Source organism: Rhipicephalus microplus, chromosome 4, assembly GCF_043290135.1.
Source record: "Rhipicephalus microplus isolate Deutch F79 chromosome 4, USDA_Rmic, whole genome shotgun sequence".
NCBI lineage: Eukaryota > Metazoa > Arthropoda > Arachnida > Ixodida > Ixodidae > Rhipicephalus > Rhipicephalus microplus.
In genome coordinates this window covers 87,072,725-87,100,394 of record NC_134703.1, presented here as the reverse complement: position 1 = coordinate 87,100,394, position 27,670 = coordinate 87,072,725, and the positions used below count along the sequence as shown (strand labels likewise).

Sequence of the window (27,670 nt, the reverse complement as noted above, 5' to 3'; positions counted from 1 at the left end):
TGTTATGAATTATCTGGAACAAGAATTTTAGGCGAGCGTGCCTCGCTCTAACTGACAAACTTTTTATTCCTGAATCAGCCAAGAGGTTAGTGGGAGAGTCAGTCCGTTTATATTTATTGTAGATGAACCTTATAGCCTTTCGTTGGACACTTTCAATCTTTTTCATGAGGGTAGTCGAGTGCGGAAACCATATCGTGCTTGCATATTCCAGAAGCGGTCTTACGAACGTTCTATAAGCTAACAGCTTGGTAGGAGTGGGGGACGTCTTTAGGCACCGTTTTAGGTAGAACAGTTTGCGTAACGCGGCGGCGGTAATATTTGTGATGTGTGAATCCCATCTAAGATCGGAAGTAAGCGTAATTCCTAAATATTTGTGTTGCAAAACCTTACTTAAGGGTATGTCATTAATGAAGTATGTAAACATAGAAGGCTGTTTTTTTGTTGAAACAGTCATGGTAACGGATTTTTTAATGTTTATTGTCATTTGCCAGTCAGAACACCATTTCGTTATTTTACTAAGCGACGTGTTAAGCATTAGGTGGTCCGTATAGCTAATAATTTCCCTGTAAATAATGCAGTCATCTGCAAATAACTTGATGTTGCACTCGATATTGGAAGTTATGTCGTTAATAAAGATTAAGAATAATAACGGTCCCAGGACTGACCCCTGCGGAACCCCGGATGTCACAGGTACGGTCTCAGATGGTGTGTTTTCGAAGACAACAAACTCGGACCTGTTCGAGAAGAAGTCTTTTACCCATGCCGATATTGCGCCTTTGCCAATCACGTTTTCCAATTTCCCAATTAATTTAGTATGACCTACACAATCAAACGCCTTGGAAAAATCCAACAGAATGATGCCTGTTTGCGCGTGGTTGTTTATTGATAGTGCGAGGTCGTGAACTACTTCTGCTAGCTGTGTAATAGTTGATAGGCCGCTGCGGAAGCCGTGCTGATGAGGTGATAAAAAGTTCACTTTTTCCAAGTAAACAGTTAGATGCTTCAGGATTATGTGCTCAAGTAATTTGCATGACGTGCTTGTTAATGAAATAGGCCTGAAATTTGAAACGTCATTTTTGTCTCCTGATTTGTGAATTGGTACATTTTTGCTATTTTCCAGTCTTCTGGAAGGGTAGATGTTGAAAGCGACTTGCGAAAAATTAGGCCGAGGTATTTGCTACACCATTCTGCATATCTTTTTAGGAATTCATTCGGTATGTCATCCGGGCCGGTGGATTTTTTCGGGTCCAAGTTAAGCAATAGTTGCATAATTCCAGCGTCTGTGATGTTAATTTCGTCAATTTTGTCAGTATTGTGCTGTTCCAAATAAGGTGAAATGCCATTGTCTGTCGTGAATACCGAGCGGAAGAAATCATTATGCGCATTCGACTTCGCTACCTTCTCTTCTGCTGTTAGTGTAGACGACGCTTCAGGACTTTTTCGAAAATTCCTCCAGAATTTCTGCGGGCTATTTGTGATAAAGTTTGGAAGGGTTACGTTGGAGTAATGCTGTTTGGCTTGCTGCGTCTTTGTTTTCAGTCTCATGACTGCATTTAATAACTTCTCGTTACCTGGTGAGTTGGCGGGGTTGATCCTCGCTGCCCGCCGTAACCTTTTTACTTGACGTTTCGCTTGAATAACTTCTGGATTTATCCATGGGTTTTTTAGGTTGGTTTTTTTGTGTTTCACAGGTATAAAGGTATTTATGCAGTGAAGAACAATGACCTTGAACTGGAGCCACAACAAATTTACATTTGCGGACATGTCTGAGGCAGTTTCAAAAAAAGGTTGGAATTCATGCGCGAGATACGTTTGAATACTGTCATTGTTGGCTTTCTGATAATTGATAATGGTTACTGTGGTAGGGCGAACTGTGAATTTACAATCAAGTACCAACCGACAAACAGGCATCTTGTTGTCAGATATCCCGTCAGCAACGCTTATCTCGATTTGCTCGTTTGAAAAATGGTCGCTCAGAAGGACGAGGTCGAGAATATTTTCAGTGGTTCCTTGTATGCGTGTTGCATCGGCTACTACCTGATGAAGGTTAAAATCAAGCATTAAATTAACCAGTGCTTTCGATGACAGAGACGTGTGGTGCATAGCAGCCCAGTCAAAATCAGCGAGGTTGAAGTCACCCATAATAATCACACGATTGCTGCGTGCATGCTGCGAAAGAAATTCTTGGATGAAAGATATACCGTCTTCACCGGAGGACGGGCTACGATAGACGAATCCAGTGATTGTACTCGGGCCGCCGCAAGCTATCTTACAAAAAACAGCCTCCGCACTTGCTACCTCGGGCAAACATGTGAAAGGGATACAGTTTTTAATTAATAAAGCTACCCCTCCGCCTTGAGTTGGCCTATCTTTCCTGATAACTGAGTAGTTTGGGGGAGCAATTTCATGGCTGGATACGTCTGGGGAAAGCCATATCTCCGTTATAGCCACAAGGTTAGGATCATAATCAAGTAAGATATGCTCGAGTTGTTCTATTTTGTTTAGTATACTCCGGGCATTTATGTTCAGCAAGGTTAGCTCTTTAACAGCGCGTTGCTTCGAGTCGCCGGCTTGCTCGGGATTTCTTTTTGCTTGGTTTCTTTCATTGGACCTTTGCTTGCATTTTGGTCGTTTTTTTTTTTTTCATCGGTATCTTGTCGCTCATTTCATCGCTCCAAACGAATGCGCGCTTGTCAATGTATAATTTGTCAAATGAAAGGGTAACCTTTTCTTTGTTTTCACGGTTTGGCTTCGCACTATCCCGTAGCTTCTTTCTTACTTCTCGTACCTTCGGCGAGAAGTCTTCGCCGATAGCAAATGAAGTACCTTTCAGTTTGAATCCTCTTTTTAGAATTTCTGTTTTCTCTCTCCAGTCCAAAATGCCTAAAAATTACTGGCCGTGTTTTTTTTTTTTGGGGGGGGGGGGTGCAGGTTTACCTAACTGGTGTATCCGTTCTATGGCAACCTTATTTAACTCGAGTATCTCATTGATTATAGTCGTGTTCACGGTGTCCGCTAACGTATCGCTTGTTTCTCCGTCAACCTCTGAGAGGCCGTACACAATCAAGTTATTGCGCCGGCTACGGTTGTCCAAGTCATCCATTTTCTTTTCCAGAACTTCAATGGCTCGACTCATAGAATCAATCTCAGTTTGGCAAGATTCTATTTTAACTTCTAGTATAGCCAGGCCATCTAATTTCTTGTCGATGTTAGCTAGCCGCTCTTCCTTAATGGCTCCGATGTCGGCCGCTATTGCTTGCAGTTGCTTTGCAATGGCAGCTAAATCCGGGCCTGGGTTTGATTCGATATCCCCGGCTAGCATGAGCAATTTTCGCACAGACACTGCAGTTTCATAGATACAACAACACAGCCATGGGCACGGCAGCACTACCAAAAACGGGTCACTTAAACGATAGCATTTTCCGTAATTTTTTCTTACCTGCAGTAGGAAGACGAACGGATTAGACGCCATACTGGCAGAGCCGCCGTGCCCAATAGCTGCGGTGCTGGCGGGTAGGCAATTTATAAGCTTGGTGGGCGGTGGCGCTGGTATGAAGTGATGCGCCAAGTGGTCGGCGCACGTTGAGGTCCGGTGATGCAGTGGCAGATACTGTTGCTTTGAAGCATACAGGCTTTGATGAATTGTCGACCAACCAAACTACCGAAATCGCTCTTTCGTTACGTGACTGAACGGTATCACCAAGCGGTATCACCGTAATACCATTTATCTGATGAAATTTCACAAGCAGGAACACAAGAACGACATCTCACGAGAAGTTCCCAGAGAGCAGTAAACTTCCCTACACCACTTGAAGCGCACACACGAATGCTAAGATGTCGGCATGTTTGTGTTATTGTCGATGAACTATCAATCGTGAACCATCTTCTGTTTGAACTTTTCATCCTATCACACTGTTTAATATGTAGCGCTGCTGCTGGTTGGTACCTTACACGTTGTTAGAAGTAACACCAGAAGAGTAAGCTTGTCTCCACGAACAAGACGGGATTAGTCGCTCTAAGTAGACGTGAACGTCACAATAAGAAGAAATATGTGAAGCTACTGAAAACTCAAAGCTAACAAAACATACCAGTGCGGTATTTTAAGAGTTGGCATACTAATGATTGTCAAAAAAATTGCCTTCACCACCTTGAAGGGAATCGTGAGGAATGCGAATGCATTTCTTGCGCCGAGAGTACGCGAGTAGTAATTTTAATGAAATAAGTTAATGACGAGACGAGGATTTGTACCGTAGCCATTTATTTACACATTCATCAGCAACTGTTTTTGTTGTCATTGTACCTGACAGCCATAATGTCAGCGTCTTATCAACACAAACGCTGGCAGCCAAACGCAACAAACGCGTTTCAAACGCAATGCATTGAGGCGGTGGCAAGTCACGCTCAAGTCAAGCAGGTGGGAGTTCCGGTTGCTATGGGCGAGGACAAGCGCGCGCCCACAGCTGTTGCTATTGGAGAGGACAGTGAACGGATTCCGACGGACGCCTGACATAGCCTGATTAAGAAATGCATTCGCATGAAGCAAATGCCCCCCCTTTCCCGAAGAGAATCGTGAAAAAATGCGAATGCATTTCTTGCGCCGACAGAAGGTACCGTTGCCGTAAAATATTCGCCTTCACCGACGTTTGCCACTGCCTTGAGAGTTGCCCAGCCAGCGAACGGTAGAGAGTGAGTAGCGTGCAGATGGTGAGAGAGTGAGCGATAGTGACCGGAGCGCCATCGTTCTCGGCTCGGCATTGGTATTTTACAGCGGCGTCTCGAGCACATATGTCCGGATGTTCTTGAGAGGCGCCCAGCCAGCAAACGGTCGAGAGTGAGGTCTAGACTGGACATACGGTCGTTACTGGAGAGTGGAGCACGTGAAGGAGAGTGAACGGCGAAAGAAGGAATGGCGTAGCACTGCACCTGCCCTCTGCTACTCTCTCGCACCACATGTTCCGGTTGCTAGGGGTGAGGATAAGGGCGCGCGCCCGCTGCTGTTGCTATTGGAGAAAGAGTGGGAGTGGTGAGGTGACAGCTGCCGGCACGCAGAGTACAACGCCGGATGCCTGACATAGCCCGACTAAGAAATGCATTCGCATTTAAAAGGACAGGTGTTGAAGCGAAAACACAATACAGAGCTCGTATAGCGCTGCATTTATCCCATTATTGACTAGGGTTGTTACGTCTTTAATTTTTTCTTGATATGCTGCAAAGTCTGCAAACAAACAAGTCAGGGGAGTATATTAAGTACCAATGAGAGCTATTGGTTGAAAGCACAAGAGAGAGAGAGAGAGAGAGACGGGTATGGAAACACAAACAGGGGCATAAAAAAGGAGCTTCGCTCTACTTCATGTAGATTATCAGCCCACTGCGCGCATATATCTACTAGCACTCTTCTTGTGTGAAGCACAAATTTATTAACATAATGATCTACGATCTCGACGTGGACTAACTCCCCGTGATTTTCATTCTGACCACAGGTAACTTCTCAATGATCATGTGCGAGTTCACGCTGAAGCGCGACTTCGGACCTTTCCTGCTGGAGATATACATCCCTGGCATCACCTTCGTAATAACTTCGTGGTTCTCGCTGTGGATCGACATCCCGGCTGCACCTGCTCGAGTCACTCTGGCCATGACAACCTTCCTCACCCTCGTCACCGGTGGAAAGTCCATTCGCGAAAAGCTCCCTAAGGTTCCATACGTGCACGCCTTGGACGTCTGGTACCTCGCCTGCACCGGTAAGTACGCGTGCAAGTCTCAAAGGTACCAGCTAAGGACACTCACCGTAGCAGGACCGAAGTGCTGGCAAGGACGAAACGACACACGCATGTACTAGCCCTTTGTATCCAAGAATCCATGTATGTGAACAACATATACTGCTGATGTGTCACTAATCTAGCCTACGCCATGTCTTAAAATCCGGCGATTTAAAATGGTGACAATACCATATGCTGCAATGGAGTTGGCTAGCTTAGTACTACTTGACCAATATGTTTTGTCCACATAGGTATATGATAAGATACAAAGGGGTACCTGTTATTGCTTACAGTAGCTTCATCCTTCCACGATCCTGGAACAATACAGTGTCTAAAAATACATCCACATTATCTGCTTTATGATCTGCTCAATAAACATGATACCTGTACAGTCAACCAATTAACAAAGAGCACATATGAACTTCTAAGAGGCTAGCCATAGCTTTCGTCGGTAATTCTTATAGAGCTATTTTAGCCAAGTGGACATTGCGCATGAGTCATATGGCATTAAAGAGACTGTCTAGCGTTCTTCGTCACTTTTATGTTTTGTATCACAATAAAAACGTACCATCTGAAGTGTATAATCTTGCAACGGTTTCTCTGAAAAGTGAGTAGAAGTTTGTAAAACAGAAATTTCATATCAGCGCTCGGTCTCCTTTTAAAAATTGGTGTGATGAATGCCCAACACATCGGTTGGTGGAGGAGATGGCGATAGTAGTGCCGCTGAAACTCCGACACTGAAACCGTGAGCACTTTTTCAGGCTTCGTCGAGATTAGTTCTCTAATAAAACAAATACTGTAGGGGTCGTTTAAAGCACGCAAATTGTCAAACAAAGTCTTATTACCACAGTTTCTCCTGCTTTGTTTAGTCAGCCAAAACCATGACCGTAGTCTAGCGAAAAGGTTCGTCTGTTCAGGCAAAGACCCTTAGATGAACTTGTTTTATCTAGGAGCTTTAGTTCCAGTAACACAGGCACGCCTGCGCTGTGAATATATATATATATATATATATATATATATATATATATATATATATATATATATATATATATATATATATATATATATATAGTAGTTTTATTCATGCCACACGTGCTACTAATACTAAAAAAAATTGCCCACAGCTTCCCTCGGGGGAACACTGAGGAGGATGCGGACCATATAATTGGTTAACGGGGTGTTAAAGTGCGACTTACTTGGGTCGATGGCTAAATTGGTTAACGTGGTTGTGAAATGGGGTGTTAAACTGCGACTTACTTGGTGCGATGGCTAAATTGGTTAACGTGGTTGTAGGAGGGGGTGTTAAATGAGTGAACACGTACACACGTATGCGAAAGGGCGGCGCTGGTCGAAGGGACGTCGATCATTCTGTTTGTGGATTCGTTGGAATTCATTTCACCGCGACCTTGGACGTCGACGCGCCGTACAAACCAACCGACGAGCGGCAACTGAGCGAGCGAGCGCCGACCTTGAGTATATATACAGCACGACGGCGCATGCACTGTCAGCTGTTGAATGTTCTCGAAGCGCGACGCCACATGCGCGTCCACTGGAGAATCAGGAGAATTGTAGATGTCGAACGCGGTGTGTAGAGGAGGAAGGGTGCACAGATGGTGGAGGAGTGAAGCGCGCGCGGTGTGTAGAGGAGGAAGGGATGCACAGATGGTGGAAGAGTGAGCGACGGCGCGACGGCGCATGCGCACGCGTCAGCTGTCGAATGTTCGAGAAGCGGTGTGGACGGCGCGGACGACGCGGACGGCGCACTACAAGGCGCGAGTATAAGATGCTCCGCATCTAAAAGAGCATGCAGACTCGCGCAACGTTACTAGACTACGTTGTATTCACGGACATGATTCGAAAATTCTGTGAATTCAGTCACGCTGATTTTCACCGAAGACGGTTTTTTTTTGTTTATTCGTTCCTATGAGCACTCTTTGATGCAATGCTCGCGTTTTTCAGCGGCAGGGCAGGCAAAGGCGCAGCTGGCCGCGCCACCAGGCGCCTCTTTGAACGCGTGATAAAAAAAAACACTCTGGCGCAGCCTAAATTAACTTCAAGTGGGTAAAGTACAATTATAAGTTATACATCTTTGTTTTTAAGCAAACTTAGTCTACAGGCGAGGATTTTGTCCTGTCAGTAGATTGAACACGTCACTGTTAAGTGACGCTTGCGGTAATTTTTTGTCGACGTTCAACCTCAAATTAAAATTATCATTCTTTTTTATGGGACAAAAACATGCTCGTTGCCACCGATGTGATGAGCGATCATATAATTTTCTGCACAATCAAAAAAAGTTTTCCAAGCGTTAGATAGTTCCTAACAAATGATGAGTTGTGGCTCCGGTCACTGGTTGGCTGACGCAACGCGTGGTTCTCATCACCACACTGCATCGGGGCACTTTAGTGAAGCAGATAATTATACTATAATTATCATTAGCTTGTTTTGCCGTACAACGTATTTTCGACAGATTTCTTTCAATCCTCAAAAAGGAAAAAAACTATGTTACTTTTCCTTCACGGCAAATTATTTTTATTATTCGTTTGTGTTAGGAACAGCTGAAGTCTAAAAAAATGAGACGCAAGCATACTGCTAGTTTTGAGCTTAACCTACAATATTATTTCCTTTCTTCGCTGCTGCCGCTTATGTGAATCAAATTATTCTTTCTCTCCTCCCGTCTCATGTAGCGTTTGTGTTCTTTATTCTCCTGGAGTACGCCATGGTTAACTACATCTACCACAAGGACAACCGAAGGCGCCAGGGAGGAATGCGTCGCATTGAGAGCCAGGCCTCGTTGGCTTCTGCCGGGGGCTCGGTGAACGGAAGCACCTACATTAACGTCATCAACGCACTGGAGGTGAGACTCAAGATCGATATTATTGGGGTTAAACCGGTGGCCTCGTCTCCTGAAAATAACGCATGCAAAGTTTGCAATAAAATTAGCCCCAATAAGCTAAAGAACATGCAGCGCAATCGTTCAGCGTGTTTTCACGTTTGCCGTGAATTTGCCGCGTTTTCTTTTTCGTAGAATCTTTCGATTATTTTATTTCGTGCTTCAGCATGAACTTTAGACTAAAAACCAGGGCTGCAGGGGACAGCACTCATATGATGCAGCTACATAATACGTCATTACGTACTTCCCTGGTTCTCATTTGAGTTAACGTGAACACAACGTGCCGAAAGAGTTGCGGTGAAAATTCGCCCGTGTCCTTAGTGAAGAAGCCTGCGTTGGCGGCGGTAATGCAGTTATGCCAATCGTAGTTCAGCCTATATAGGCACCGATCAATACATCGAGTCGGAGTATAAGTTGACTGCTTTCAACATCGCTTCCACCAACGAAAACTTATGGCAGCTTTCACCACATACAGGCAAGATACTTGGTTACTGAAACTTTCGAAAACGTCAATGAACAGGTCCGTGCACTGTCGCCTTCACTTGACTCTCGCAAACTTACAAGTGCGCCAGCCTAGTGCGTGATGCATTCCTCGTTTTGTTGTCTCGCAGCACGCTCAGCAGCATGGCACTCTCACTCCGAGCCAGAACGGCAAGGGCCAGTGCGCTGTGCAAATCAAGTACAAGAAGAACAACAACGGCAAGGCAGGGGGTCCCAACGTGCTCAGGCTGACCGACCTCGAGCCACACACGTTGACAGACCTGCCGGACTCGCCACCGCGGTCACCGATGTCCCTGCGCTCGTTCGGAGGCGATGAGCCTCCCTTCGTGTGCACGCTCATTACACCGTTGACGCCGCGCGACATCGCAAACGGCATCGACCGCCACTGCCGCTACATTTTCCCGCTGGCGTTCATCATCTTCAACGCCGTCTACTGGTCCGTCCTTACCTCGTCTTGAGCGGGTCAAGATGCACCGCGACCAATAACCGCACCCGGATGTCTACCATCTTCGACGTCATTCGCCGGATGATGCTGAGATGAAGAAGTGTGGTGGCTGTGTAGTGTTCATGAACAGTGGCCAACAGGGATAGTATCCGTCGTGTTCATTACCATCTATACTACGCCTCAGTGCTGGTATTCGTCATCTTCGCTACAGCCTACTAGGCCACCCATCACCTGTGACGGCAATGGTGTGTCATTTTCATCATCGATCCTCTCCAGGCAACATCCATCACAATCGCATGCCATGGTCAAAACAGAAGGAACACCTTACATCGTTTCCTCACCATTATACATGACAGCAGGAGTTACAGCAACTGAAACAGTTGCTACACGATGGTTTTCCAGAGAAAGAACGAGGTCGTGAACAGAAAACCACGGCGAGAAAGGAAGCATCAGCATCATTAGTTGCAACTCGTCCTCAACGCTATCTTTCAATTCTTCGTGGCTTCATCATAGACATAAGTGGCGGCATGGTTGTGCTCAGCGATAGCAAGACTCCGTGACGAATGACGTGGCGAACCAAGCTCATATTGAGCAAACTCGACAATCTAGTGAGACACAATGTGTTTCGCATTATGTATTATACCATTTGCGTTGGTCGTTTTCAAAGTCATGTTTTATATTATAGGCAATATCGACTTAAATGTGAATGCAACCACGTTGAAGACCCATTCTTCTTAAAGTTTTCAGTGTGTCGTGGAGTGCCGGTGAAAACGTGTCTATGCCACGCCTTGACTGCAGAGAACTTACGCGTGAGCAGTTATTTCAATCGCCTTCTATGTGTATCGTTCCAATATCTGTCAGTTACTCCTACATGCCATGACTGCCGGAGGCTTCTCGATGCCTTCTTTACCCACTACAAACTCTTCCTTGTTCTTGTTACAAGAGACAGAAGTATGTTGCCATGACAACGGCGCGCGCAATGCACGCGTATAGGTTTTAGAATTCTGTCAGTTCTACGTCTGCGACAATAGCTTTCAAAAGGCAGTTCCTACATCATTTTTATGTGTGTTTGCGTGTTCCTTACACCGCGTGATACGAACAAATAAACTCACGCGTACTAAAGGCGCAGCTGTACGCCGCCTTACCAATGTGAGCCGCTCGTGGTAGTGTTTGCCTTATGTGCTCCAGTAGCAATTTCTTGATATATTTTCAACGCCAAAGACTATCCGCTTGTGTATATGTAACTGTTGGGGTGTGAGGTACTGAAATTGGAGACGAATATTTGGCCAAGCGGCATTCAAGTCTTTTTTTCACGATACGAAGTTTGGTAAAGTGCCATACCTTGGTCGCTTTAGCTTCATTCAGAATAGCTAACAGTCTTACTATAAGCCAAAGTAATCCGTTAGGACATGTATGCGAACATCCAGTTGGCACAGAAAAGCACCGAGCTATAGAGGGCTTCTTTTTTACCAGCGCATGTAGCCCTTAAACTATTGCTAGAAATTCGCAGTACTTCCGTGGCGCACGAAGTTCTCCATTTGAGGAGGCGGCGAGGAGGAATGAAAAGGAAGAGGATAAATTGAAGACGGGGAAGTCAACCGTACGCGCGTCCGGTTTGCTACCCTGCACTAGAGGACAAGGTGAGGAGGTTAAATTAAAAAGGAGGAGAGGTAAGAGAGCAACGTCAGGGTACACGTTCACAGACCGTGGTCAAGACACATGGAACATCCTACATCATTTCCACACCATTATGCATGCAAAGCAGTAAGAGTTGCAGCAGTTTCAGGGCGGCTTTCTCCTTCTGCTATCCGCAACTTCCTCCCACTGATGTCCTCAGGATGATGGTGCAACGCGACGAAGAGGTATCAATGGGGGGAGATGATGGGCACGGTTACCCACTACGAGCCCCCCCCCCCCCCTATCCTTTTTCTCGCTTACGAATGCCTATGAGTACACCCTTAATGTTTCTCTGTCATAAAATAAAGTCCTCAAGAATAATTCATGTCTGCAGGATTGCCTAACTATATATCTCCGCTTACGGTCACCTAATTTAGATGTCCGCCACACCATTTGTCACATTGAATTAAGCTTGGTTACCAAAAGAATAGAAGGAAGTGGTTGCTGATCTACTCGTTTAGCATGACGTATATGAACAAGCCCCATGTTCCCTTTACGAGCACAGTCATAAAAAAAGAAGAAGAAAGCTGCTTAAAGCCGTATCGAAACTTACGGGACTGCAACAGCAGTGGTACAAATTTACTACCATCAAGGAGTTTACAAAATGTCATCATACCATATATTATTAGCCTATGCGTATACACAATTCTGGGGCGCATGTACATTGACTTCCCCCCCCCCCCCAATACCTCAACCCCGCCCCTCACTGCTATCGGCAACATGCCTGGGAGCTTTGCCACTGTTATTGACAGAACGATATCCATGCGTTTTATTAGGCCTTTTTATTTCAAGTCAAGGCAAACGCACATTTGCCAAAGTATATGTATGTTCTTCCGTGAAGAGCTTGTCATGAGACCCGTATCTTATAGATTTAATTGCGAATACTGTTTGTGTATAACTCATACATGTGTCCGCGTTTTTTGTGTTGAAGCGAGTGTAAATACATGTTTGTTCTAAATAAATATATTCGCAGAAACTCACCGCTGTTGCGGTTGCCAACAGTTCCTTCTTTATTGCACATCGCTCACTGATTCGATAGCCTGGAGTTCATCACTAGGGGCTATCAAACAGTTTTACTAAGGCTTTTTTCAAGAAATCGCCTATGAAGCACGCACATTATAGTTACATGGAAGGTCGTGTCGTACAGTGCTCCTACGGATATTTAAAATTGCCGATTTTCGTTTTAATTATTAGCCTTACCTCAAGTGCTTAGACCGTGTTATTTGAGAATAAGTTAGGTGCTATAGCCAGCTCCAAAATGTGTTACGAAATGTATTGGCGCTCTTCACAGTTTCTTTCGTTAGTTCTGACTATTCGACTGCCTCTATAGTAGCAAAAAATATGAACCATATGCTCATCTTTTTTGTACATGAACATGTAGCTTAGTATTTCTGCGTGGCATTAAATGGAAATCTGTCTGCAATTTGTATATGCCATGCTGTAGCAATACATTATATCGTAAAACTAACATCTTATATCATTCTTTGATAATAATGTTCATGCCTCTTTAATGAAATATTCTAAAGAACATTCGCTCTCGCGTTGCTTGACTGCTCTGGTATAAGACGTACTGTTACGCAGTGCGCTACTAATGACGGCGATTATTGGAAGAAATCGCTTATACGATAGTTATCTTATTAGTTCGTTTTCTAAATCTTCATTCCAAGTTTACGTGCTGATTCATCAGCAAACAACACGAAATAAGAAATAGACCCGAATGATTGAAACGTCACTCAGTGCAACTTCATTGCAAGTTACAGTATGAACACATTAACACGGGCTGCACATATTTCCCCCTGAAGGAAAGGCTCCGTAAGACGAAGGGCATCGTAATGTATGCATCTTGGGTGGAAAGAAAACAATTCGACGTTTATTGTGCAGAAAGGTATAAAGTTACAGCGTGAATTCACATGAAGTTTGGCGTGTGCAAATAAAGGCCTAAAATAAACGTCGTAATCTATTTTGTTGTGAAGTCCCCACTCCTCACCAATCTGTTTGGTAACAAATTAAAATCCTCGACGATGATGATGATATATGACGTTTATTGGCGTAAGGGCCATTAATGAAATACAGACGAGTGCTTGCTTCACCGGTTCCGGCCCACGTGGCCCCACAACCTTCAGGGCCGGGTTGGTTCCTTCGGAGTACCTCGCTATACATAAACCATTATTTTGAAATAACCGACACCAAAGCCGAGCAAAGTACGGGAGAAGTTATGTGTCGTAATTACGGTTCCAAATCAAATTGCTACCTCTTGGCCACGCACATTCCGCGAAAAAGCAAGTTTAACATTGACTCAAGGGCTACGGAGTAGCCGGCGCCTTACTTATGCGCCAACATTTCCTTATATATTATATCAATTAAAAAGAGGTACGCGCCGTCCCACTTGCCTCAGCAAACATAAATGTATACACGAGATATGAGAATGCTTCGGTTTACAGATTACTAGGTGAGTTTCATAACTCGGCTTTTACCAGAGTGTCTCTTCAACCTAGGCGTCCATGGCAACACGTACACGTGCTCCATCGAAAGTGCACGACGCGACGATGACCGCACGTTGGCTCACTGAAAAGCCTTTGTTGCCAAACACAATAGCTTGCTTAGCAGCCAATACAAGCACAGTAAACGCTTGAAGATTGAGAAAAGCCCTGGCTGAACAGCCTGAATCGCTGGAGTATAGTCGAACTCTTCACGCAGTCGGTGCCACGCGATGTCGTTTTACATGTCGCATAGAGATTCCGACAGACGGCGCCACAATATGGGGTCGCCGCCCATGCGCTATGCCAGCGAGCCATGCCTTCCGCCAACTGCTCATGTAACAAGGAGTATAAAAAGATTGCCCGGTATGGCTTTAGAGATCGCCAAAATTGAAAGCCAGTGCTAGAACATAAGCATATGGTCTTGAGCGCGGGGAGCCGGGAAGGGGGGGGGGGGGGGGGCAGCCTTGGACAAGGGCGTGGGTGACAGGGAGGACCACCGTTGGTATTTGAGAGAAGCGTAATTTTCTTATCTTGAAGTAGCGGGTAATAAAACACGTAAACGACCACAATTGTACGCAATCGAACAAAGCGCGACTGCAGTTGTCATCGGCCAACAGGAACGTCTTCGCTCATAACGTGACAAAACAGCGCCAGAATTGCGCTAACAGCCTGAGTCACATTAGAGTGCAGCACCACATGTATCCCGCCTGAGACCCCATCAGTACTATTCAGCGCCTTCATAATGATAAGCCCAAGATCTCAATGATACTTCCTTACACCGGTAACTTAAGTGCATATGTAGCACTCCATAACTATTGCCATATAGCTAATTTTGTTTAAAAAAAAACATTCAATATAGAATAGTGCTACTATACGTAATCACCGGTCCGCGTCCCTCTTATGAAAATAGGGAAACAGACCTTTGCTGGTTCGCATAATCATTTCAATTTCAGTAAAGCTGCTCCCTTCGATAGCAACCTCAGATGCCTGCAGTTAAACCCGTAACGGTGCAGTATGAGCCGGTTGTTTATTATCTTTACTGATCGCGCAGTAACGAACAGGGACATTCATCTGCACACAATACACCGCGTGAGGTAACTTTTCGGTCCCCACCGGCGACAAGTTATTTGTCAGTCCGCTCTACTTTCTTCTCCTTTACACCATAGTTATTACAAATCCGTTATACCTTCCTTGTCTTTCTTGTCCATTAGTTCTAAATATAGTTTTTCTTTTTAATGTCAGTACTACATGCTTTTGAATGTAGAATGATAAAAGAACAGGCATGCGCTGCCTATGCGCACCTTTTTGACAATAGGAGTCTCATGCAAAGATTGATTGACGTTTTCTCTCTTACTTTCTTCGCTCGAACTTTGCACGAACACACGCGCTAACACATTCTTTTACATGTACGCCGGACTTAGTCATCGTATACGGAGTATATATGCTTCAGAAATCATACTTTCCTTTCTGTCATGCAGATTCGATAAAATATGGCTTTTCTTTTTTCGACGTTTGGTGCATTTATCGCTCGCTGTTTCTTCTTGAAGTGAATTCCTCTTTTAACAGCGCTATTTTCCGAGTTAATTAAACCTTCCATTACACAGTGAAGAGTTCCACGAAAGCTCATCTCGGCAAGTAGCATATTGCACTTAACCTAAGTTGCAGTCATTAAAAAAGTAAAGAATTGTTTTGACCTCTCGGAACCTGTACGAGTCTGTTCCTTGTTAACAAGTGTGATGGTACTGGTTAGAAGAAGAAGGCGCCTAATTTCTGCAGCCCGATTGGGAGCACGGAACAGCGCCTGTCATCGTGGACAAGTTTCTTGTTCACTTGTCCGTTGTGAACAAGAGACATAAATAGAGAATAAGAATAGAAGTAATACAGAATAGTTAACCACGGCAGAGCCAGAGGCCATTCTGCGCTCGGGAAGGGTAAGGGGGAGAGAAAATTAGAGGCGAATTGGAAAATGCAAATATTGTTTCGGCCCACGTAATATTTCCACGTTTGTATCCCAGACGGTGAATCAGCCCGGTATCTTTGAAAGAAAAAAAAAACGCAACCACGCTTTTGTTGCGCTTCGGAACTGGGACGGAATTTCCATCGTCCCAATATTTTCTCGACGGTGAAATCGTTTGCGTCCTGGTAATTTAGAGCAGTACGAAAATGAAGGCTCTCGGATGCATAAGTCGGGCCATCAAGTAACATAGAAGCTTGTAAATGTTCCGAAACTTTTCACTTTTTAGCTTAGTAAGTGTGAAGACCCTATAGATTCTTCCCTTGAAGAAAAAAAATCTAGTGACTTTAGGTCAATGACCACTAGAAAAACTACTGCACAACTACACCACCTAACATAGTCCTTCGTGGACCTTCCAAGGAAATAAAGTATCTCTATTTCACCTCACACAAACGACGCTTTGCCGCACCCTCGTCCCAAACGCCTCTTTGTCTCACTTTTTCCAAACTGCAAAGTGATCCACCGTCAGGGATAAGCAGGAAAACAAGCGCCCGCCTTTCGTTCCGTGCATAAGCTCTCGGTCGCGGCGATGGCCTGAGCGTGAATTTGCAAACAGCTGGCCTGCAGGCGCGGGTTCGTCGGCAGGATGTTGTTGCTCGGGGGCTTCCGCGACTGCGCAAGCGCGCCGCCGCCGTCAGCTGAGCGGCACTCGCAAGAAGCGAGAATTTCGCAGAGCACGTCGCGTTCCTGTCGGTGAATCAGTCCGCATACGCGCGTTGGAGGCACTCACGCGGTTAGAGTGTACTGTAACGAGGTGCAGGATTCGGACGGGAGAGCGCCTGGCAACATCTCCCTTTTGGCACGTACGCGGAGAGTGAGAATAGTTGGCAAAGAAAGAAAAACGGAGAGACACGGTCATGAAAAAGAAGACGAAGAAGAAGAGCGAAAAAAGTGCAGACGACCGACGGACTTGGCAGATAACGCCAAAGGCGTGCGGGGAAAAGCTATAACAGCTGTAAAAACGGCAGCCCAGGAGGTGCGAGACATCGCGATAAACTCACCGGCACCACGAGATCCACCGGAGAACGAGCGAAGATTTCACACTTCGAGGCAAGGGAGAGCTACCGAATTTGACTGAACGACATCTGTTCAGGCGTGCTTAGGATTCTCTGTTTTCACTCCGGTATGGAGCGTCAGCCGAGCTCATCGACCTTTGACGACCGTTTTATCTGCAGGGTTCCACCACCTTCCGTTCGGCGCAGCCTTCAACGACGCCCGAGGTGATAGTGCGAAACTCCTTTGCGGAGATCGGAAGGTGAAGTGACCGCACCTCGGGGTGCGCGTCGCGACAGAACGAGAAAATAGGACAAAAATAAAATGGAAGGAAGAAGCGACTCAAGTGAGTACAGCTAGGAGACAGCCCAAAACGCAGCACTTGTGATGCGGGAGGACCACCCAAAGTAGTCGTATGATGGCGAAAATTAACCTGAAGGAGTTGCCGATGAAGGCGCACTACTTCTTCTACTACGGCGGTAAGTGCTCGGCAGTTGCTATACTTCTATAACATGTTCGCTTTAACCGCTTCACAGCCCACATTGTTTCTCACGCCCATTGTCAAAAGAACAGGGCCCCGCATGCCGCTATTTTGATGCCATCGAGTCGTTTGGGGAACGTACGTGTAAAGTACGCCGTTTACTTTGGTTTTGTTTTTTTTTTCATTTCTCTTTTCCGAAATATGTTCTCTCAGGAATAACCTACGCTACCATTAACTGCACAACAGCTCTTTTCGACACATGCGCACAGATTTCGCTGAACAACAGTGAAGTTCAAACGAATGAAATTTCAATAAGATCTAGAGGCGGGTTAGAGAGCACGGGCTAAATGCATCAAATATGAACAAAAGCTCCACGAAACACCAACAACTAATGAAAACATTAATGAAAAGCTACAGTTGTTCAGCACTGCGCGCCACGCTCCAAATGAGATGCGCACATCACAGCTATTTGACACATAATAATGCAGGCCCTTCCTTGTAATAACTGGTCACCGCTCTGACGAGCAATGGACTGCACTGACCAAAACCTTTTTTGGGGGGATGAAAAATTGACCTCCAAGACACTGCATGGCCATCAGCACACCATGTATATGTTCAAGATGGAAGTACGCAGCGAGATGTCACAACATTTTCGGAGGTGTAGCTCATTTCCGCATGTTTACATTCATTGCTTTTGTGCACAAATCTGGCCATTAACGCTCTCTTCAATAATATATTAAGTGGAAACAATATAGCAGACTCTTTTCGGCTTCACAACGAGAATATGAACGTAACGTTCACTCCGTAAACAAAGTCCAGCGATTGTGTCTGAATCAACATCCATCACCGACTATTTCCAACACGGGTGCCTGTTATCAAACGAAATATTCTTACACGCCATTGGCGGCACGTACACTGTTTGTAGCCTGCACGTTGAGTTTCACTAGACTTGCCTCATCAGCCAACAAGCTAAACTTTCGCGTTCAGTGGTGCAATATTGTTGCGCTGTTTTAGTTAGCACAGCACTCGATGAACTGTTAAACATTCATCTATGCCGGGCGATGCTGCGAGTTCCGCAGTTTGCGCGGTTAGGGCTCAGTGCAGTTCTGCTATAGTGAGCATCGAGATAAATTATTCTAAATGAGGGTTGTGATTTGCTTGAAATCTTATATGAATTTAGTCCCTTTTTTAGCACTTTAAAATCCACTGCTACTCCTCTACGTTCTCCTGCGGCTGGACTATTTTCAAATTGTGGCAGCAGGATGAAGAAAAATGGTATCTTGTACATGACGCTTAATTAAAGTTGGCGCAATCGCTCATTGGCGTGTGTTCAAATATGCAAAAGACTAAATGTAGCAGCGCGAGGCTCTGTATTCCGTACCAGCTAGCGTACATCCATGGTGTGTGCACACTAATGATATGCTGTACGTTCAAGCCTTCCATTGTATACTCTATCCGTAACAACGTAACACTCTAGTCAGGCTAAGATTCGTCGTACAGCATCAAGCATACATCATTGGCCGGATAATAAATATATCTGGTTAAAATTATTATAGTACGGCGTTAGTAGACGTCTGTGTACGTGTTTCTTTGCCTTGGATGTTACGGGGTCACCTGGTCGTTCTGACGCTTACCAGCGTAGCCAGTGTCCGCCAAAGAAATCAGAGTCATTTTGCCGAATCTGTCAAGGAATTAACAAGCAAAATAAGCTCTGCTCACTGATGATCCGATCATAAGCGCCAAACAGCAGGTTCCTTTTTAAGTTGCCGGATTGTCCTAATAAGTTGCAGGATATATGTGTCACCTGCTTTCATGTTATCACTCACTTTAAAGAGAGCTAAAAATAATGCAAATATTTTGCTCAGATGAAGAGCGGCTATAAAGAGTGGCCAGTTTGTCACGACACGAAGCCAGGCCATTTCTTCGACAGACTGGCGTAAAGGCACATTCCTGGAGGAATCAATTGTAACCATTACGTAAGCATTTTTAGTGCATATGCACTCGTCCACAGCGGCTCTATCGGGGCGCTTTAAACAACCGTACAAGTGCGTCAACGAAATGATCTACTCCTTGAGCGCTACACTGACGTAATACACGAGTCTGAGTCTGTTTTAACATTACAATGCTGCATTGTAAGCACGATCACGAGAATGCGTCTTCCGGAACATGTCACGTTTAAGAACACTGTGTGCTTAGGAAAAATACAAGAATGCATCATATGCAGTTTCGTTGGTCCACTCCGACGCATTTATGGATGGTTAATGAAAAAATCACAATTTAGTAGGCAAGAAGCTACACGTCTATATATAATTTGTATATGTGTCGTCCAGTCTCCATATACATCGTTTTTTTCTGCTTGCCCGCTTGTGTTACCCTCTTTAACGTGATCTGCATGCATCATGTCCTACAGAGAGGCACGTCGCTGAATACGGAGCTAAAAAAATCGAGACTACGCATTGCGCGAGGAGTATACAGTGTATTTTACTATTCAGCTCACGTTTCATGGAATGCGCTTCTTTAAACAAGAACCGAGCTTGTTTGCTTATACACGTAAACTGTTTCTTTTTTTCACAGCTCTTTCTGGCTTCCTGCCCTTTATCGGCGTCCTGATTAAGGACCGTGGAGTGTCTGCCGTCGAAGTGGGCCTTATCTACACCGTGGCACCCTTTTTCTCCGCGGCTTCAAAACCCATCTTCGGAGCAATCGTCGACCGCTCAAAAAAGATCAAGGTCGTCATCCTGTCTTTCCTTATCTGCATCATGGGAACGTTCGCAGCGATAAACTTCCTGCCCGCCGTAACTGGAGGGGTGACAGGAGGTGCTAGTTCCACTCGCAACTTGTCAATATCCATCACACCCGAAGACATTGCCAGTAGACATCTCGTGATACCAATCGCTGCACTAAATTTTACGCAAACAGCTCTAGTGAACCCGTCCTGTGACCTGTCCTGCGTCCAGGAAGGTAATCAATCAGTAAACAACGTGCAGCACGAAAATCTAAGAGTGCGTGCTAACGTCAGTGAGATGAACCTAACGCTAAGCTTCCCTCTCAGTGACTTCGAAAATGTTTCTGGAGCTTGCACTACATTTTGTGTTTTGATAGACAGTGGTCCAGAACTTGCATCGGGTTCTGTCCTAGCAACGGCGGTATTCTGGTTGTACTGCATCTTCGTGACGGTCAACTACGCGGCCATAGGCTGCGCCAACTCTTTGACGGACACAGGGTGCTTCGAGCTTCTTGAAAGTGAAGGTGCCGACTCTAAGAATCGATTCGGCTTGCACCGGTTGTGGGGCACCGTAGGATGGGGCGTATTTGCTGCCGGCAGCGGATATCTCATCGATGGCCTCAAGGGGACGAATGATCCATCGTCTAGAACGGACTATTCTGCGGGCTTCTATTTAGCTGCCGCGCTGATGCTCGTCGATGCAGCCTGCGTCCGCATCTGCGACATAAGGAAAAGCAAGAGCACCGAGAGTATTGCCAAGGACGTGTTCCGGCTCGTCTACAAAGACAGTCGCGTGTGGTTCCTCCTCCTGGACGCCACCATCGGCGGGGTGTTCGTGGGTATTGTGTGGCAGTACCACTTCTGGTACTTGGACAACCTGGGTGCTTCCTCGGCGCTCATGGGCGCTACCGTGGCCGTGCGGAGCTTCGCCGAACTTCCGGTCTTTCTTTGCGCGGGTTGGACCATTGGCAAGACGGGACACGTGTTCGTACTGCGCGCCGCTCTTGTATCGATGGCGGTCTCCTTCGTGTTGTACTCGATAATTGTTAACCCCTGGGTGACCCTTCCTGTGGAGCTACTGCTCGGTTTGGCTCTCGGAGCCTTTTTCACGGCCATTCCTTCTTACGCCGAGGAGGTCGCGCCACCTGGAACCGAGGCCACAACTATGGGACTCGTGATGGGCTTCTTCGAAGGCATCGGTAAGAGGGTACACCAGGAGGCCTCGGACAAATCAGTTTCAGAAATAGTTCATTAATCAAATGCCAACCTTCACACCAGCAATTAAGATTTTGACTTTTTTTCACACCGTGTTTCCGAACTGTCTGCGTTATTCCTGATACCAACCACAGTTCATGTTGTAAAGAAACTTAGTGACAAAGACTATATATATTTATGTTTTTTCGTGATTTCGCGTTCCTAAATACCTTGATAAATGTCTGGAATATAAATTTACATTATAGTCGAGACTAATAGAATGATTCGCGAATCAATGTACTTAACTTGGCTTTCAAGTATCCTGCAGAACAGTGATCAGAACTAAAGGTACGACACATGTTTTGATGCCAAGTTAATTACACCGTGAAAGCATGTGAACGACATTATGGAAACGGCATCTCTCCCGAGATGGCATTTGAATTCTCCTACATAGCAAGCGCGATAAGTACAGTTGATATCAAGCTGTGATGGGTCATGGAATGCGAGCCATTTGGAGAGAACATGCCAATGCAAGGAAAAAAAATAAAGAAAAAAAAGAGAAATGCGTGGCTGGTTGTCGACACCAGTGATCCCTTAGCGTTCACCTTTTCTTTCTGTGGAATGTAACTGCAAGAGCTATCCTCGTATAGCTAATACAACATGTTTGCACGGATAGTCAAACGATCAGATGTACTCCAATGAAAATTCTGGCAACCACCGAAAACTGAGTCATATATGGACCAAACTAATGTTCTTTCCTTCCTCTTAATCAGCAAGGAAGAACACAGACATATTTCGCTATTTAAATTTGTGAAATGAAGGTTAGTAAGACAAAATTTTCAAATGTCTATGTTGGAAATCCCGTCAGAAAGCCGATGACTGATGCGGAAGGTGCCGCGAGGAAAACAATCTCAATGACTGCAAAAAAAAATGTAATTAAGCCGCAATCGATCACGCGTCTTCTGTGTGACTGAGCAACGGCCATGTTTGAAAGTGCTGCGGCAATGGACTCCATACAGTCGTCATATCGGGCAAGAGAGCCACATTAACGAATGCAATATTGCGGGAAAAAAGCGTAGAACCCGGCTTTTCGGATGCGGAAAATCACTGAAACGTGAACAAAAATCTACACAGCTTTGAAAAAGACAGAAAGTACGAAATTAATCTAACAAAAGTATTGGCATGACGCGTTCAGAGGGCCCATTTTGGTTATTGTAGAACATAAGTATTCTCTCATTTCGGATAGTTTGACTTACATGAGTGCAGCCAGACTTTTGCCTTTTTGCATTGCAAATGTGGAACATCTGCCGAACTTTCGTTCTCTTATCTCATCCCGCCATAAAGCAGTATAGTCACGTGTATTATCGTTCTCTTGGAACCCTTCGCCCGGTGGGTGCACACGGACTATGCTTTGCGGCAAATGGGGGGGGTCATTAACCACCCCGCGAGTGCCTTCAAGACACCGCTCCAACGTCACCGTGCACAGTCACCCCCGAGGAAGGAACCAAGTCGGTTCCGAAACGTCAGATTCCTACGTGTTTTCACGTACTTTACTTTAGTTGGAGTTGAAATATGTTTCCCAGTTTACCTACCAAACCAGCCAGACGTCTGTCGAATGTTTACATTCAATTCGTGCTTTGTTGTAACCACCCTTTTGGTGCTGCATATACAGGTACTGCGCTGGGCGGCATGGTGGGTGGCGCTGGCTTCGAATGGCTGGGTGGTGCTTCCACCTTTCAGCTGGTGGCCGTGGCCGGTTTCGCGTGGTGCCTGCTGGCGTACGCGCTGGACTCCTCACTCGCCTACCTCGCACGATCAGGCAGACAGGGCCGCTCAGCGAAAGCCAAGCAGAGTGAGTTGACCCTGTTGACCCACTCCTACCATCATGAACAGGCGTGGTCAACGTTAGTTGCAACACGCTGGCTGTGATTAAAGTGACCCCAAGCTTGAACAATGACACCGGCGAACGTCAAATTGCTTCAAGAAGTTCCGCTGATTGAGAGAGTTTAATTCTTTTTTTTTTATGTATGGGCCACTTCGCAATGTTGGCGCCATTTTGAGCCCAGGCAGTTTACTGTAACTCATACATGTACGGTAATGCAGCGATTCGTGTTGAGTAATGCCATCACAGGGAACCAGAGAACATTTTGCAAGTGATAGGCGCTCTTTAAGGGGGGAAAAGCATCATTTGACTCTTTTCCGAGAGTCGCGACTTGCCACGCATGTGACTTTCTCCAAAGAGAACACTTGAACTCTCTTTAGCGCTATTATACTTTCTTAGGAAACTGGGGTGGATCCAGCCATTCAATTTTGGGGGGGGGGGGGGTGGACGCTTTAATGTGTGCTCAAAGTAGTCCCACTCATTTGTCCTAATTAGTGATAGCAGGTGGACGCCAAGCACAGCAGAGAGGATAGGGGGTGCCGACAAATTTTGGGGGGAAGGGGGAAGATCGACCTTACCACCGCCCTATGGATCCGCTACTATTTGGAGAGTCGTGGTGCTCAAAAGAGAGCTAACGTGTCTCTTCAAAGAGCGGCATTTACGTGGCGAGTCAGGATTCGCCGAGAAGAGTCAAATGAATTTTTTAGAAGGAGGAAGACCCTTTAAAATCTGCCTGAGTTATTTTTTTTTCTTCGATTAGAAAACTTGACAATTTCCTCTTGTGGCGTCTGGATTAGCAGCTTCAGCACCCAACGGAAGTCTTTTCTTCGCTTCCCTACTGTGTCTAAGCACCCCCGACCCTCGTTCCCATGGATTATGGCGTGGGGCTGCGCCGCGTACCTGGAGAGGGACAATGGCAGAGCAGAGAGCATGACTGAAAATGAGATGCAGGTGTGCAAGTTTAGCCGGTGTTGCCGTGTGTGCCTCCAATGTGACTACGGAATTGACCAACGACAAGGCGCAGCGGAGTCTTCGAGAGACCACCGGCGGACTGTTTGTATATTTGCAGGGTACATAGGCCGACGACAAGACAAAATACACTCCCAAAGACAGCCCGCAGACCAAAATCAGTGTCGTGTCTCTCTAGTGTAAACGCGCCTTTAGAACACCGTGGCGGGTTAAAACATCAGTGGTCGTCGGCCGCCATTACCATCAGAAGCATGCATAGCCATAACCCTACGCACTAAACAATTACAGGACAGGTACGACTGGGTAAAAACATCGAGGTGACCTTGGCGCCCTCTTAGATGATTAGAAAAAAAAAAGAACCCCCCCCCCCTCTGTGCCCTCGTTTATGCTCACACAAATAATGTCTGAGCAAATACGAAAGTTCCTCACTCAGTCTGCCGTATATATCTGCAAGCTTTAATTGTAACCACGTACTCCTTTTTTTTTTCTATTCGCAGGAGCTGCTGCTGCCCTTTCCTCAGCTCTTGGCTCCGGCAGCGATGTTGTGTCAGCGGAAAGGAAACCGTACGCCTACACTCCCGTAGAAACAAACGTGTGACACGTATGTACACACCAAGTGCTCGGACTGATCAGCGATCCCTCGCAGCGGGCAGTGTGCCTCGTTTACGGAAACGAAAATCCGCAGTGTTCCAATGTGATTCACGAACAGCCACGTGTGCTCAGGAGTGCTCGAACCTCGACACCGCCCATATCCTCGACGAATGGCGAAAGACCCCGCTCACAGTTATACACACGATATACCCGACAAGCATGACCATGACTCGATCGAACGAAACCCATGTGATTCCCGACCTCGCAGACGTACAGACCTCTCCACCCCCCTCTCTCTTCTTTTTTTTTTTCAGTCCACTGTAGCATCAACAATGGGGTGAACGGGACCTAGTTGTGAAACTATATTGTGGCAAATGTAGAAGATTGTGAAATTCAGTGACGTATTCTATGTCATGCCTTACTAGTCCGAATTTCAAGCGCATCGCTCTCACTAACCCCGTGAATCTGGGTGTATTGTGTATAGTGTTATTGGCTATATTCTCATGTGACTTCACCGAAAAGATATCGCACTGAGCAGTTACGGCGTATGCATAAACAATGGTCTTATATTTGCGTATAAAAAAGTGAAAGAAAATAACCAACATACAGTACTGATAACTATGCCTACGTGTGTGTGTACCGCGGTGGTACGGTGGTGGTGCTCTGCTGCTTGTGCCTGTGTATGACTACATGTATTTACGATCACAGATCCCGGGTTTCAGCACAAGAACGATATCTCGCGCAATAAGAACTCGAGCCCTAGACCAAGATCTCCATGTCTATTCCGCTGCTGCAAACCACTTCTTCTTCCTCTTCTATATCTCCTTCATGTTGCTGCCCATCCGCAATCATCAACAACACTGCTGGCCAGCAGGTCGTGGGTTCAATTCCAGCCGTGGTGGTAGCATTACGATGGAGGTGAAATGCTAGAGAACTGCGTACCGTGCAGTGTCAATGCACGTACGTTAAAACACACCAGACGACAGAAATTTCAAGGGCACTCCCTTACGGTATGCTTCGTAATCATATCGTGGTTTTGGCAGGTTATTAAAGGGGCCCTGCAACACTTTTTGAGCATGCTCAAAAAACGCTGCCGATCGGTAGTAGAGGCTCCCGACAACACGCGAGCCAAATGTTATAGCACAGCGCGTGGCCTGGAATTCACAATAAATGATCAAAGTGAGCTAAGTATTGCTTTCTCTTCTCTCGACAAATCACGCTATAAGCCCAAAAAATCACACGTCAATGATCCATCTATCAGCCATTGGCTGATTTAAACATGGCGCGCTCGCTTGTTACAGATATCGCCGAGGGAGGCCGCTACTTGTCCATGTGCGCACGCGTGATTACACTAAAAAAGCCCCGCAATCGTAGAAAAAAAAATTAAAAAGTGCTCAAGGTCGCGAAGCGCGCGCGACGTTTTTCTGTGGCTCTGCCATCCGTCCCTGCTTGGCTTCCAGTGCTTTCGTCGGGACGAGGGAAGAGAGAATGCAATTGGCTGTGCTATGGCGGCCATCCGTGAAGTATACATCCTTGAAAAGGAGCAAAGCTAGGTCATCCAGGCAGGAGCGAAAACCGCCAGCAATCCGTGCAACAAGCGCTTATCTTGACAGCAATTAACGGGATCCCTGCGGCGATCATATATTCTCAGCGATATCATGGACACATAAAAGTAGACAAGCGATGCTTGCATGCAGTGTTCCGGCTGCTGCGCCTAGCTCATAAACATGACCATAGCACTATTTTTTGGTGCGCAGGCAACGAGCTATGCACAAGACAAGGTCTTATGGTTGGAATGGAATTTCGCAGAGCCAGGGTGGCGCTTTGGAGGGGGGGGGGGGGTCGTGGGGGCTCGATTTCTCCCCCTAATCTTCACCTGCTCCTCACCCCTCACACGCCCACCAAGAGCAAATGTAAAAAAAAAACAGAAAGCAAGAGTCACCCGCCTTCCTGACCCGCTAGAACTTACTTGTCACGTGTGGCCCCCTCCCCCCTAAAAAAGTCCTCTCGTCACCTCTGTGCAGAGCATTGAACCTTTCCCAGTTCGGCCTAGCCCCGTGATTTAACATTCACGCCGCAAAAAAATGCTTCCTGCCGTCCACCGGCTCTTTTTCTTTTCTGTCGTTATCTTGCTTCGTTACCTTTTTCGTATGACTGTTTCGAATATGCCACAGCCACTCAGGCTATCTGGGACGGCCAATAGCAGATGGCGCCGGATGATTTCATCCATTTTGGATTAACGTACACTGAAATCGCCAAGTCAATGGGACTCTAACTTTTCGCTTCCATCGATTGACGCCGCGGTCAGGAGCGGACCCACGTCTTTCAGGTCAGCAGCGCCAATAACCGCCATGGCGGCTCCTCGTTCAGAGTTGGCGATCGCGTAAAAAAATATTCTTTTATGTAGTATGCCTATTCGCAAACATTTCTCTTCTCTGCATGATAGGTATTGAAAGATTGCCCTATCTTCTGAATATTAATTAAAGGAAAATGAGTCATAGCAGTATAAAACATCAGCGCACGGTTGACAGGTACGCTCACCTTACGTGACAAGAACATGTGGAAAGCGTACCGATCAGCAACCTGTGACGCATATTCACATCCACATTTAGCAAAAATAAATGAGTTGTTTGTTGTTATACATGTTCCCCACGTCTTAATTTACAGGATTTAGCCGTTTTATTACAGAAGTGTCACGCTTTGTTGAATGACAAGAACCTGTGAAGCCTCGCGTGAGGAAGCCGTTATCTAAATTACTCTATTAAATGAAGAATGGAATTGAGAGACCTGCACTGTACGTCACTCTGGCTACAAGTACACCATAAAATTCACGACAGCCCATAAGCGTCGGCCGGGGGCTGCGAAAGGGGCACTTGCGCTCTACCAGCCCTCTTTCCCTCTCTCAGCCGAGACGCAATGCGAGTTAGCATTGCACCCCCTTCCCCTCTCCTGCTCGACAGAGTTCTGCCGACCACCTTGCGACAGTCCGCTCTCCATCGGAATATTCTGCGTTTTACATCCTTCTGTGCTGTCCGCATGGTGTCAGGCGAAGGTGACAGAAGGTATTTT

General features: G+C 46.0%; 2 protein-coding genes across 2 annotated transcripts in view; both read left to right on the top strand.

Annotated features, from left to right (window-relative positions):
* Positions 1-9,737, top strand: part of LOC119172185 (glycine receptor subunit alpha-2-like) — a 35,084-nt gene extending 25,347 nt beyond the window's left edge. Inside the window, exons 7-9 of the mRNA XM_075893262.1 lie at positions 5,481-5,741; positions 8,444-8,613; positions 9,261-9,737. Of these exons, the coding sequence (XP_075749377.1) occupies positions 5,481-5,741; positions 8,444-8,613; positions 9,261-9,608 (779 nt within the window). The 3' untranslated portion in view covers positions 9,609-9,737. The remainder of the gene's footprint in view (positions 1-5,480; positions 5,742-8,443; positions 8,614-9,260) is intronic.
* A 6,673-nt stretch (positions 9,738-16,410) lies between these two features.
* LOC119172184 (major facilitator superfamily domain-containing protein 6-like) lies at positions 16,411-27,385 on the top strand. The gene is made up of 4 exons (XM_075893259.1): positions 16,411-17,238; positions 19,815-21,164; positions 22,832-23,011; positions 24,508-27,385. Exons 1-4 carry the CDS (start codon positions 17,175-17,177, stop codon positions 24,606-24,608), a joined length of 1,695 nt encoding a protein of 564 aa, XP_075749374.1. The 5' UTR covers positions 16,411-17,174; the 3' UTR covers positions 24,609-27,385.
* Positions 27,386-27,670: the final 285 nt, after the last annotated feature.